The following is a 15,159-nucleotide window of genomic DNA, read 5'->3' as shown; positions in this document are numbered from 1 at the left end:
ATTAATATCTCTGTGGTTTCTCATAGACAACAATAAAATCAGATAGGAAGATGGACACCTTTTCTGCTAGGTCTCACACTGTGCTCAGATTTGCTGAGATCAGGACATTTTGTTTATATGCAACTGAAATGAAATAACTCAACTATGCTTCATACAACATTAAGACCTTCAATTTGATGTTGTTTATCTGAAATATCTCATATATCACTTTTTAAAATGAATTCTCCTAAAATTCCTTTAGAGAAAATAATCTGCACCATCAATAAGCAACTTCTCCATGCTTTAACTTCATTCTCCTTCTGAGGTTCTACAGCTTGGAAGGAGTGGTGGGGTGTATGGGGGTAGAAATAGGAGCTGGAAGTCTTGGGGTGAGGGGGTGCGTCTTGGCCCTCACTTCCCATATATAGGCAGTGAAGAGTCAAATATCTCAGTGCAGCGAATAGCCAACTGACTCCTTAAAAAAAATCAGGAACCTGCAGGAGCCGTGCCCAAAAAGGTATTGGGTGTCATGCAGGGTCTTGGTATCACTGTGTGAAAGCAGATATTTGACAGCTCCCAGAGAGATTGGGCTCGCACTCCAGCTCAGCGTTCAGCTCGGCACACACACGACCTCACTGCCTCTCTCCAACCAGTTCACTCTCAGAGCGGCCGACAGAACAATAACCAGCCATGGATGCCATTAAGAAGAAGATGCAGATGCTCAAGCTCGACAAGGAGAATGCCTTGGACAGAGCAGAGCAGGCTGAGGGAGATAAGAAGGCCTCAGAGGACCGAAGCAAGCAGGTCAGCACCATCCAGGCTTTCACCCAGCTGTACTGACACAGCAACACATAGCAGCTCATTCATACATTTGGAAAAAAAATATTTATAAATGTTTATCTACACATTTTTTTTACTTTATTTATTATATATTATATATTTTAATTTATTTTATTTATTATATATTATATATTTGATTTAATCATTCAAAATATCATGATTTTTTTCCATATAAATTTTTTTGATTGAAACAAGCTATTTTCATAAAGTATATATACTGTATGATATAGAACAGAACTCAGTTTGAAATGCTTCTGATATTTGTAACTGATGCCAAATATTGCATTTCTTCATTTATTCTGCATTGTTAATATCAGGATATTTTCATAAAGACAGATAAATTAGCTCTGTCTCCACATGAGTCATTTTATGTTAAACTGAAGTATATTCTTGTAACTTGCGATAATGCATGTTTCTGGAGGAGCAGAATACAGCTGCCATTACTTCCATCTTTTTCTGCAGTTAATAGTGTGACTTAATGTCTTTGCCAGTCCTTGCTGAATTTCATAGTTGCTGGTTACTGCAGAGTTTGCTGTTCCCATGTAATGTCTCATGTAACCTATCAATAGCTTGCAGAGTTTGGCAAAAGTAAATGAATTGGAGAGTTATGTCACACTTATCTGTAATAATTAGATCAAGAGAAAGTGTAATTGGGTGTGTCTCAATAATTAGTATGCTTACTTGCTCGCTGTTGTCTCCGGTGATGTAGGCAGAATTAAAAAAAAATTAAAATATATATATATATAAAAACAGATACAGAATCAATCTACTTCACAGTGATTAAAGCAGTGACCATCCCATCTCCTGCTAATGTTACTTAGGTGATAATTTCCAAAGTGTGGAGAGCTATGAAATAGAAATAGTGATCATGCTAATCTAGAGCTAGCTAGCATGCCAATTTACAAATACCCAGATGAAACAACAGTAGACTACTGAAATAAATACAATAATAAGTCAAAATGTGCTGCCAAATGGTGCCTATGTAGTCACTAGTTGTTGGAACACAATATATGAACTGCACACTTTGTCCCTGCAAAGAAATATAAGTGATTTTGCTCCATGATTTATTTTCCGTTTATGTACCTTGCAGCTGGAGGATGACCTGGTTGCTCTGCAGAAGAAACTGAAGGCAACTGAGGATGAGTTGGACAAATACTCTGAGGCTCTGAAGGATGCTCAGGAGAAACTGGAACTGGCTGAGAAGAAAGCCACTGATGTAAGTTGTCTGTGCATTGTGCACGTTGGTGGTGCTTAGTGCCTGAATGATCAGCACTGAAGTATAAATACTACTGATCCTGATGGATGTTTTGAGAAACTATATACAAAAAAGCAAGAAAAAGTAGAAAATATATGTTATCTTTTAGCTACTGAATAACATGTTATAGCACATAGATTAACATGTGCTAGAGTGTATGCACTCTAATGAAAAATCATAAGGTTTTAACATACTGATACTGGATTCTAGCCGTAATGTGATTGGTATCATCATAAAAAATGTGGTATTGCCAATCATTATCATGACTGAACTTGTATGTTAGGTAATATTTCATGGCTACTGCATTTACCAAAATGCACAGCTAAGAAAATATTGGTTACAGTGCTTTATTTTACCCATAAACACACACACACACACACACACGTGATACAATCCCAGTACAAAACCTGCATAATTTTTTTTCTTTTTTAATTTGACTGATGTAATCTCTTGAGACCAGTCAAGTGACAGCTGATAGGCCTACATTGGTATAGGAATGGCAAGATGCAACAGGAACTATCCTGCTATATGCGCACTTCTCTGGGTGTTAAATTTAGCACAGTGCTTTATAAGGTGTCTGGTCTTTGAGGGGTAGACAGTGGCCCCTATAAGACTTCAAATGTGTATACGTGTAGAATTTCACTTCTCTTCCTCTGGATAGAGTAACCAGCTTTAGACTTAGACTAGCCCACTTCAGCACATTGTTCAGCTAGTGGGACATACACCCTGAAATATATTTATTAACTTGTCATATCTATAATTAATCTTTATACCATTTGACAGATACACTTATCCAGAGAAACTTGCCATTTTAATTATATTACAGATGTTTTTAAAGTAGTATTAAAAGCTCTAGTACTCTTATTGATAAATATTGCATTCTTGCCCAAACTAGGAACTAAACACCATGGTCTGCTGTGTGAAATGCAGCAGTATTGCCCACTATATTTTCCCAAACACATAGGCCTACATTTCAAAAACAAAAAGAGCGCACACCGTTAAATTATACTGTTTAAACAGTTATGCACTATAGTATACTTAAGAATTAAGTATTACTATTAAGTATAACTATAGTATACTTAAGAATTAAGCAGGGGTGCCTTTTCAGGCAGATGGACTGCCTTAAAAAGCACCTCATCATAACTCTTTCTGTACACACAAGAATTTTTGTTTTTGTCAGTACACATATAGGTTCAATATAAAATACCTGTATAAGTTTCATGGCAAAAACATTAATGTAGCCAGAATTAAAATTGGGTACATTTCTTTCTAATTCAACTATTAATATTGCAGTTATGTTCAGGCAGTGGCAGCATGTGTACATTTTCATGGATATAACGTTTTAGCAAGTACAGTAATGAAGTGGTAATTTTATTTACAATTCGCTGCTTTTGTCCTATATTCCTATTTATTTCCAGTGTTTAAATATTCCATAAAATCTGCGACAGGATATGTAGGAGTTTCATTGTGGTCAGAAAATGGACGTACACGTTTGTTTTAGAATAAGTCGAAGCTGACTTCAGAAAAAGCAGCGGTGCATGTAGATTATATCATCTTATTATTTACAAGTGACATTTTCTTTTTTACATCTCAACATCTAGAGTGTTTCTACTGGGGAAAAGGCGATTTATTTTTATTTTGACGGAAATGAACATGATATTTTGCCCGTTTTGTCATAAAACGCTGATTAACCTCCTTTAGGACTAAATATGCCGGGGATGCATCTCGCGGCGGGGGTGCTGAATTCGGCACAACACCGGCTCTTTACAGTGAATCAGATCAGTTGACTCAATTCACAAATCGGAGTTGACTCTTTCAAGCTCCCAAACGATCCGTTCATGATTATTCTACCTCTGCATCATAATTTAAAATGAAAAAATTCATTTATGAGGTTAAAATGTGAAAGAGTGGCTGAATCTCAAATGGCTCCCAACTCTATACTGTGCAAAACGTAATTAAAAAATACTGTATAATTAATGTGTGACAGAAAGAAGCACAACCTATGGCTAAATCACAGATGTGTTATTTGTTAATTTTATACATGTAATTCAGTATTCTGACGTTAAAACAATAATTTAATGACATGTGAAAAGCGCTATTATTGGACAGCTTTGTGTTTATGACTCGAAATTTACAACACCGAGCAATTTACAAGGCCTGAATATCGGTTCGCGTGATTTTCTGAAAAGAGTCGGTTTGTGAATCAGACATCAGTAATCACAACATCAGAAACAGCATCCTCCGGTGAAGCACTGCTCAAGCCTTCGCCGAATATACGCTGATTATCCACCGAATAAGACCGTTACCCAGGATGGCAGGAGCCACGTATCTTGAAGCTGTGAAAAAGAAAATTAAATCTTTGCAGGACCTGACGGATGACGCTGAGAACCGATGCGCAGGGCTACAAGAGGAGCTCACCGCCGAACGCGCGAACAGAGAATCAGTTAATCCCGAGATAATGTCGTTAAGACCGTAGAGAACAGGTTGTTAGTAGAATACAAAAAATGCAGTACAGAATACGATACAAATCAACTTCAAAATGCATAGTAGCGACCTTTAGAGTTGTTAATAATCTTGTTATAAATAACAAATATATAAAATGTGTAAGTGTTTAACACGACGCAGATGATCTAGACAAATTCTAGTAATTTATAACTAAGCTTATGGCTTACTGCAATATGTTAATTTATAATATTTTTTTTAATGTATGCTAGTAGTGCTACAATTAAAACAGCTATCAAGCACTTTAAAGGACTAGATGCAAACAATATTTTTGTAAGTGAATATTTATTATTTTCAAAATAATTCTATAAAGTGCAAAATGCTTTGTAGTCCCAGGGCTGGCCATGTTAAAAACAAGTGTATTATAGAATCTCTGGTACATCCAGACCATCAAGGTTCAGTATAATTACTGGTATATAATGTGAAGAAGAAAATGTCAGATTGCTACTTTAATGTAGGCATAAGTGTTTAAATAATTGTCTACGTATGTGTGTATTAGAGAGAGTAAAAATCTTGCATCCTGTTGTGTTCAGGCTGAGGGTGATGTGGCCTCCTTGAATAGACGTATCCAGCTGGTTGAGGAGGAGTTGGACCGTGCTCAGGAGCGTCTGGCAACTGCCCTGCAGAAGCTGGAGGAGGCTGAGAAGGCCGCTGACGAGAGCGAGAGGTTTGTATCCTATAATGATTTATGCTGTACATTGACATAGTGAAATTAAAAACACTGGGAGTTATAAAAAGCTAAGTAAAGTTTAGCTCCAGAAGGAAGTAATCATTTTCATCAAGATCAATGCATGATAGAAGCAGATACAGCAGAAAAGGAATGGAAAAAAGAAATAACAGTAGAATGTACCACCATTCAGTTCTATCTACACAAATTATTTTTCAATCAGGGAACAGAAGAAGCTTTTATTTCAGTAGTAAAAGAACATCTTGGCCAAACAAAAACTCCACCACCTACCCCATATGATAATTTTTCAAAGATGATGACCCTGTTTATTCTGTGTCTCAGAGGCATGAAGGTCATTGAGAACAGGGCCCTCAAGGATGAGGAGAAGATGGAGATCCAGGAGATTCAGCTGAAGGAGGCCAAGCACATCGCTGAGGAGGCTGACCGCAAGTATGAGGAGGTGAGCTAACACACACGCACACACACACATACAGACACAAACACATACTCTTAACCTGCATATTACAATGTAAATCTCTTAGTTTGTACCAAGTTATTATTTGTACAAACTTATTCATGTTTGTGTGTGTACAGGTAGCACGTAAGCTGGTGATCGTTGAGGGTGAGTTGGAGCGCACAGAGGAGCGTGCTGAGCTTAATGAGGGGTAAGAATCTTTGGAAACATCATTTCTCATCATTTGATCGTTTCTTAAAACTATTGAATACTGTTCCTTTACTATATTTTAATTTCTCTTAAGATTAAAAGTAGGTGTACATAATTGTCAGTGCTTTAAATAAACTGTTTGTGTGTATTGTGTGCTATTGCTTTCGGTGCTCCTAAAAAGTAGATTTTAAGTTTAGATATTTTCTTTCTAGTTAAATTACAGGTTAATAATAACCATATAATAAAAACCAACACCAGCAGACATTTTAGATGAAGTAAAATAGTTTTTAATCTATATCGTAAGTTATTTTAACAACAATTAATTACAGAAAACATTGATTTGCATTGTCACTATACATCATTTTTTATAATGTTAAAACTTTAGGGAAAACTGGTGTTACAAAAATATGTATTAACAAAAAAAAAAAAAAAAAAAAAAAAGACAGTGTCATTGAAGAGAAGCTTTCCCTTGTGGAGCATTTCCTGTATGTGAATATTTGAGAAATAGTGCCCTTTGTGTTGCAATGCCTATATCTATGTGATTATGTGAGGAAGTTACAAGCCAGGTACTTTGCATCTAAAAATGGAGTTATGAAATTTTGATCTAAAAAGTATTTTGACTTTTGACTTCAATTTTGTTTGAAGTTCCAGTTCAGTGTGCCAGGTTTGGGGAATTGGTTGGCAACCCCTATCTATGGTGAATATTACCATCTGATGTGAACCTATGGGCTAATAACAGCCATAGTGCCCTGAAAGGAGCTGACACCCAGGGGTCTGCCAAAACAGCAGTACATAGTAATAGGTTAATATTAGTGAATTAGCAAGCTATAGAGCTGAAACCAGTTGCAAGGGTGTGTTGAATTACATTACAAGTTTAACATTAAATTCCAGAACATTAATAACCTGTGGTTATTTTTGGCTGTTATCTAGCACACCACCAACCTTACTTCTAAAGCAATAAAAAAGCCAAATCCGTCCTCAACCCCTTCATGTCACAGAGCTGTCAACACTTCTGAAAATCCATGCCAGTATTTATTATCTTACCTCAAGCCCTGTTATGTTCACTTTTAACTTGCCATTAAAGTATTAATCTTCAGACCATGGGTGATGCAACAGAGGATGACTGGGTTTGATGTTTCAATATCTCCATATTCAGCGATATCTCACCTTCCATTCACAAACTTTCAGGACTGTACAGATCAGTACTGTAATCTATGCCCCCACTAACACTACTTAGGTATCCAGCCCATTGAGTCAGACCTTCCTTTTAGGTTAATAAATAAAAAAAAGTTAAGCAGGAAGAATACCCACTAAATTTGACATGACAGTTCTGAATTTTGTTTGAATCTCAAATGTATTCTTTTTTTCCACTTCCTTCCCTAGTAAGTGCTCTGAGCTGGAGGAGGAGCTGAAGACAGTGACCAATCTCCTGAAGTCACTGGAGGCCCAGGCTGAGAAGGTAAATCTAAACGTGTTTTTTGGTATATTCTGTCTATTTGTTAGACTTGAGTGTTTGTGCCTTGTGTGTGCGTGTGTTTGTATATGTATGTACAAGAATGTGCATTTGTGTGCTGTGAGCCTCAGGAGACAGCTTTCTTAATCTTGCTGCTTGTTGGTATACACAGTACTCTCAGAAGGAGGACAAATATGAAGAGGAGATCAAGGTCCTGACAGACAAGCTGAAGGAGGTGTGTTTACTTATAGTTTCTTTAATGTGATCATGACGTTAGACATTTATAATGGTAATTGGTAAAAATTTTTGTATTTAACCACCACCTAAGACAATAACATTGTTAATATACTCTTTAGCAAATGTTCACATTGAATGTTTTTGTTATATAAAGTTTTTGTTACATTCATTGTATTTGGTGTCTTTTTACACCTCATACATTTATGGCAAGATAGTTTTTAATCTTCTATGGCAGGAAGATTTTAGGTAGCTTAATTTTTTCTTCAGGAAAAAAAACTGCTCTATTAAAATACATTTTATTTGTCCTTTTGCTGATTACATCTCAGAAGCAAATATAGTCCTGTTCTGATCATCTACCTCTGAACACAGAGTGCATTTACATCTAGACCAGTAATTCCATCATTATCAGGACTGAAATAATCATGCATACCCAGATTTCTTACATCAGATTAAATCTTCTATCAGACCTCGAGAATCTGATAAAAGGAGCTGGATTTTAGTTCAGCTGTTTTTTTTTCTTCAGCTGAATGAATGAATGATGTTTAAACATACTCTGATTTCTTTAGTATTTTTACAAAATACATATGCAGAACCATATATAAATGGAGCCTCTCAGGAAAATGAGTATTTCAGCACAAACAAAAATCTGTGAAAAATCCTTTAAATTATTTAAGAGTCATTTAAACCCTTAAACATTTTCAGGTAAATGTACTCTATTTTAATAAGAAAAAGTTTTTTTTTCACATTCTGTCATACATTTATTGTCAGTTGGCTAAGAAACCATAAATGTTCATTTAGAAATCTGATTTAAACAAATGTTCTCATTATCCTATTACCAAAGTTCTTGTAAATTTGTTGAATGGTTTACTGTGTACATGTAAACACAATCACTGGTACATATTTATAATTTTATAACATAACTTTATGTTTCTTTGTGCCTCAGGCTGAGACCCGTGCTGAGTTTGCTGAGAGATCAGTTGCCAAGCTTGAGAAGACTATTGATGACCTTGAGGGTATGTTCTTTTCTACGTATTTCTCACTTGTAATGCTTTTTGACACAGGCCAAGTTCTCTTTTGTTTTAGAAAACCCCACAGTCACTAGCATATCAAATATATGTTTCATAATCATGCCCTGTCCCTGATAGTGTTTCATTAGCTCACTGGACATTGTAGAGGGGCACATATAAACTGGTTTAGTATACAGGTACATTGCAGTGACAGCCCCGTCTATGCAGAATTTAGTATTGCCTGGTAATGGCATGGACACACCCATGGTTTATATGCCAAAAATCTACTTAAAATTTCTGAAGGCTGTTCCTATATTTTTTCTTTGTCTCATATTTAAAACCACGTTCTGGCTTTATTTTCTTTGCGTGTCCACTCATTTCTCCCACTCTCTCTCCCACATCTCATGATTTCCATCACCCCTTCACACTCTGCTCTGTAACCTGACTGGCTGGCTACTGTAGATGAGTTGTACTCACAGAAACTCAAGTACAAAGCCATCAGTGAGGAGCTGGACCACGCCCTCAATGACATGACCTCCATGTAATTATTACCATTGTGTGTGTGTGTGTTTGTAGGTGTACTTACATTGGAATCTCCCACTAACAGACACTCTGTCTCAATTTACCTGCACAGTAAATTCACCAGTGTTAAATTAACACTACTAGTGTTACATTAACACTGTTAGTGTAATAATTTAACACTCTCAATGTTAAGTTCACACTAATAGTGTTGATTTAACGCTGGAGAATTTGCTGTGTGGCATGACATAGTTTTGTAGGAAGAATTGACATGTTATTTTACAATGTTCTTTGTAATATAACAATAACTATAAACAATAACAATAAATATTAGCTACCAAATGACATTATATTACTAATCACAAGGATTAGCTGTCAAAGATTACTTACACAAAATCAAACATTATCATTGCATGCTGCTTGAATTTTTTACCCTGCTTACCTGTTTTTTATTTTATTTTTTGTCTTCCATCACATTCTTTTTCTCCCTCTCTCATCCACATAGATAAATTGTTTACACCTCTTCTGTGGCCCCTGACACCGGCTGAGTGGCACCTCTCTTTGCTCTTCAGCGTTTCTGTGTATTTCCTACTTTCTGTCGCTGCTTTCCACTATCACACCATCCTCAGTGGGGATGGAGCACCAGCTCTGATTTCCCATCTGTTGTACAGAACTTTGAGTTATTTTGCTTTCTGTAAAATAATAAAACTTATTCCATCTGTATAAGCTCCCCACTTGCTCAATCTCTTTTAGTTTGTCTTAGTTCTTTCTTATGTCCTTAATTTATTGTGGAGAAGCTTGAATAAACTCAAGAAAAGCTTTTCTCATCAATTCATGTCCCATTTTCTGCTCTGAAGGTTTGTGTCCACCTATCATAATGAACATTATGGGTTTATATTGCTAGCTTAATAGAAGTTGCAAATGCAAAGGGGAAAATAGAATAACGTCTTAAGCAGGACTGATATGGTTATTCAAATAAATCAGAGTACTCAGTATCTTTAAGATATATAAAAAAATGCTAAGTTCACTATTTGGAGTTATGTAATGGCTTTACAAAGCCACCATGAACTCCTGCACAAAAAATTGCCTCCCTATTTTAGCCTTCACAGGCATGGTACGTAGTAGCAAGATGACTGATAATTATGGTGGCTGCAGTGCATACAAAAGGTGCCAAAAGTACCAGGCTGAAAATTCTCCTTAATGGAGTGCTGTTTGCACAAAAGTTATATTTTTAGCATAATTGAAAGAGAGGAAACTTAACAGCAGTTACTTAAAATATTAATAGTAGTAAACTATGCAAATAGTTACTAGCACACAGTGCATAAAATGTCACCAACACAGACCCAGTAATATTTCCAAACTTCCTCTGGCATAAACGTCATCATAAAGGATGTGAGTTTCATGGGATGGGTTTTCATGGGTGAACCCATGCTTCCACTGAAGGGAAATCTTAATGCTTCAGCATACCAAATATCTTCCCTCCTAGATATTCATATTCATATATGAGTGGTAGTATTGGAAAGTGGAATCAGTTGGGAACCATAGCAACTCAGCCAGAAAATGGCAGACCACTTAAAGTTACTAGAATGGAAATTGAAAGCCAGGCCCTCTCATCCTACATCAGTGTCTGACCTCACAAATGCTTATCAGAATGAATGAGCAGAAGTTCCCACAGTCAAAATCCAAAATGAGAGCTTTTAAGGCTGCAAAGGCAGGACCCACCCAATATTATTGCTTATGTATTTAGAATGAAAAGGTTTAATTTCCACTTTCAATACATTGTTCCCAGATGTTAGTTTTGAACAAAACAGTGCTCATACAGCAATGTTTACAGTCTGGGTATATCTTAATAGGTTAATTAATGTACTGAATCAAACACTGAAGAAATTAGAAAAGGGATTTTGCAGTTCATTAATTTGATTGAAAAACGTTTATGGGTGTAAACACTGGTTGTGTGCTGATTTGTCTGTTCAAAAAACCCTCCAGTAAATGGGAACGTGTTATGAAAGAAGACAAAAAAAGTAATAATAATTTTAGTGCATTTGCAGATTTTGTGTAATTAGAGCTCCAACACACAAACTATGAAATAAGACATTCCAGTCAGTTTTTGTTGGCTGCCATTTGAGTTTTACTCCATTTCCTACTGGAAGTTTTTAGAATGGTACTACCCTCTCATCTGGTCTCCAGTCACAGCACTGGACCCACATTAATGTGAGAGTAAAAAGACACAAAGTTTAACAGCAAAGCAAGCACAGAAAAGCACTGAGCATGGAAAAGAAATCAGAGAAGAAAGAGAAAATGGCAAAGAAATTCAAAGGCATTCAAATTCAGAGGCACTCAAATTCACAACCACATGGTCCTGTGTTGTTTGATCCTTGTGGTATCTTGACCAAAGCATGTCACAGATATATCAAAATTTTTATAATATACATCAATTTTACAGTCGTCCACTGAGCTTTTTCTGAATTGGGATGCAGTTGCATTTGGTCACCTGTAGATTAAACAATCCAAAAAAAAACACCACTTGTAAAACTCAAAAATCAGTTCATTTTACATTAAGAAATGTTTATATTGTGACATCATAAACATTTTGTGATTACAGAAAATGGGCAAATCATATTTTCTGCTGAATCATTCTGCTTAATTTATCTAAAGTTTTATCAATTATTTCTCCACTAGGGCCACATTCAACCTAAAACACAAAATCAAGGAATGGTCTCATATTTATTTATCATTAGGTATAGTAGTTTTCTGTCACAGGGGTACCACAGACACAAACACATAATTCGAAGTAACTCCTGAAACTTGAAAGTTAGAAACCTCTGGTGAGGGCAAACTCCAATTAGATGATTAGGGCAGCTTTACTCTTAAGTACGGGACCATGCAAAACCTGAATATGTAATCTTAAGAGGCAGTCTTTAAATTGTCAGAGGCAAATACAAATCCTGTTAGCTTGAAATTAGGAACAAATGCTCAACTGAGCATGCTTTTTACATGCTTATCATTCAAGGAGAAAAGTGACAGTGGCAAGTTGAAAGAAGAGCCTTGAGGAGTGATGCTCTTTTGTAGCAATTTGTAATAACATACATTTGTAAGGCTGCATTAGACTGGCCAACACTTTCACTCTTGCTGGAGACCTGTTAGGCACAATCCCCTAGACTGCTCCTTACTTTTGAATCATCTCATGATTTTGACATTGAAAATATAATACAACAGACTCAATATCTTGAAGATAATAAAAATGTATTATAAAATTAGTTCAGTGTCACGCATTTGTGAAGAATGCAGACTGTACAAATGAGGACCAATTCAGACAGGATAAGGTAGAGGACTCTTATTTTAACTGATGTGCTTTGTGGAAAGACAAATGACCACTCCTGCTTGCCAGTGGACTTCTTTAGAACCACACACTTCTGAACCAAACATATTTGCAATTCAAAATAATTAACAGTATGTTCCTTTTTGTAGAGTTAAAAAAATGTTTTTCCATTTCTACTTTCTTGTGCGCAAAAACAGAACTAATCCACAAAAATGCTGTTTTCAAAGTCAAAGTGAACTTTATTGTCATTTAGACAACACACAGCAGTGCACAGCTAAACGAGATTCCGGTTCTGTAAACTCCAATGTGCTAGGCAAAATAAGACGATACTTAATTTAAATAGACATACTCACAATCAACTATAGACAATACAACTACACAGAATAAGGCACTATATCTATGAAATTAAATGATAGCTGCAAGGAATGGCAGTGTGTATAAATAAATAGATATATGCATAGAATGTAATATACATATGAAGCATTAAAATATTGCACATCAGGCATATAAATGAATGTAAGTTGTGCTGTATAAAATATGAATATATTGCACATCAGATATTGCATGGCTGCATTATTGTAGTATACATAGTATACATGGATTTATATCAAGATTTGCCATTCTATTTTTGATTCAGAGTATGAATCAGACTATTAAGATGTACATGGAATGATCACCTATTCTATCAGGTTTATGTATTTGTCAGAGTACAGATTTAAATCCTGTGGATGATATGTTATCTTGCATTAAAGTCAGATTAGCTTGGTAATATTTTTAAAGTCAGGCAAAAAGCTGTGTGCTAGTCTTCAAAGTTTAAAAAAATAAAAGAGAAATGGTATCCCACACTGTTGCTAAAGCTATTTGTGTCATTTGTTCTAATTTCTTGCTAAATAAAAGCTTAGCTAATTTTTATGTACAACATTTTAAAAAGAATCTGACAACTGGATGTCTGTGGCAAGCATAGAAGTCTATATTTAGTTAGAGTTACACCTGTGATTGGTGGTGATAGCCCTTTTCTGTACACCAAACGTCTGTTTTCCATGTCAATATTTGCTAACATCTTTCTCTATTTTTTCACTTCCACTCTACTCTCTCTACTTTCTCTTTTCTTATGTTTCTCTCATTTTGCCTTCCTAACTGGACAGATGGCTTTTATCAGCAGCTTCAGAAAAACAGAGTACTTTCACATGAGCTTAGTTTAGCACTGAATGAAGACTGAAATTTAGTTTAAACTGGAGCTTTACTGTGTTTTTAATCCTGGATTTTTTGTTTGTTTGTTTTTTGCATCGCATGATTATGCTGACTTATACTGTGCAAGATCAGGGAATGACTGTGTCTGTGAGTCTGATGACATTCATGGCAAACAAAGATGTTATTTTGATGTCACTGTTCAAGATAAATTTTTGCTGGATTTGTTTATTTGTTTTGGTGAAACGTGAATTATAAAAGCTGCAGTTATCGCTGGCGATAGCAAAAGCATAGTGTATTGTTAAATGCATAATTTATCACTCATTGTAACAAGCAGATAAATACTGAAGATGCTAACTATGAGACCATATTATATACACATAAATACACAAGTATATATTATTTAAATTAAATTTAAGGTTAATATTTTGTCATATTTTATACATATTTCCATGTTTTTGCCATAATTACAAAAAAATTGTGCAGAAATTAACTTAACAATACAGATTATAAATTGAATGTAAATGTATTTATTTAAATGTTTGTGTTTACAAATGTTAGGTGATTCCATTTCAATAGTAAAGCAAAATGTCAGTAACAAATATAGTATTTAAATGGTCAAATTTAAAATATTATAAAATTAACTGTAAAGTTATATCTTGCTTGGGAAAGGGTGACATCTAAATATCACTTGCAAAAATTTAAGTAGCTTGTTTGTTAGTTACTGCATTCTTTTGTGATGGACTGCTGTTGTAAGAATAAACAACACTACTTCACTCCAAACAGTACTGCCTTTGTCTTTATGAGACATGGCAAACTTCATGCTTAGAGGAGACTAAAACCTCATCTTCTAAATAGACTTAAACTATAAGAAACACTTTACCGCTTATGTTGTACATTTGGACCATGTTCTAATGAATATACAGAAGTTAAAAAGCACTTAATTAAGATAGTATACTTCTATATATGTTAATCAGACACAGTTGATTTCAACACACAGAATCTTAATGTGACGCTTTAGGGAGACTGTATGGACTATGCAGACATGCTTTCCTCAGGTTTACCAATTTTATGTTTACAATTGATTGCGTCTGATCCCACTGGCCTGAAAATTTTAAATTTAATTAAAATGTTATACAGCAACATATTTTTGTTTGTATCTGTTTATATAATGTTAATTGCATGTTTCTCTTTCTTTGTTTAATCTTAAATACAAACGTTATTGAGTTTTAAGTGCCTGTATTTTTTTCACAAAATTTATTTAAATTTATTATTTTGATGGCATGAAACAGAAGTTTCTACATTCCAGTTAACAATATTCCTCTGTTTTGTCACTAAATAAAATGTTTTGTCATGGCAACAAGGGTTCAGTGTTGTTACTAGTGCTCTAAATATACCAGACCTAATCTGCTGTGCTATGTGCCATTTTATACCTGATAATAAAGTATACAAAATATAATGTTATGATTTTTGTGATTTGCATACAAAGTTTTGCTGAAATTTCTCACTGGGCGGCAAGTCCACAATCC

At 35.1% G+C, this 15,159-nt stretch overlaps 1 protein-coding gene across 7 annotated transcripts; it reads left to right on the top strand.

Annotated features, from left to right (window-relative positions):
• The first annotated feature begins 626 nt into the window (after positions 1–626).
• On the top strand, positions 627–14,081 carry tpma (alpha-tropomyosin). Of its 7 annotated transcripts, XM_066647020.1 has the most exons (10): positions 628–783; positions 1,910–2,035; positions 5,110–5,243; positions 5,586–5,703; positions 5,838–5,908; positions 7,291–7,366; positions 7,533–7,595; positions 8,541–8,610; positions 9,067–9,145; positions 9,629–9,768. In XM_066647020.1, the coding sequence occupies exons 1-10, from the start codon at positions 670–672 to the stop codon at positions 9,630–9,632; spliced, it is 855 nt and encodes a 284-aa protein (XP_066503117.1). In that variant the 5' UTR covers positions 628–669; the 3' UTR covers positions 9,633–9,768. The 7 variants fall into 7 exon arrangements, with proteins under 7 accessions (XP_066503115.1, XP_066503117.1, XP_066503119.1 ...); XM_066647018.1 differs by lacking the exon at positions 9,067–9,145 and having other exon boundaries at positions 627–783; positions 9,629–9,865; XM_066647022.1 differs by lacking the exons at positions 9,067–9,145; positions 9,629–9,768 and adding an exon at positions 13,588–14,081.
• The last annotated feature ends 1,078 nt before the right edge of the window (positions 14,082–15,159 follow it).

This window comes from Hoplias malabaricus, chromosome 16 (assembly GCF_029633855.1).
Source record: "Hoplias malabaricus isolate fHopMal1 chromosome 16, fHopMal1.hap1, whole genome shotgun sequence".
Classification (NCBI taxonomy): Eukaryota; Metazoa; Chordata; class Actinopteri; order Characiformes; family Erythrinidae; genus Hoplias; species Hoplias malabaricus.
The sequence above is the reverse complement of the archived record's forward strand: the minus strand, read 5'-3'. Positions and strand labels throughout refer to the sequence as shown.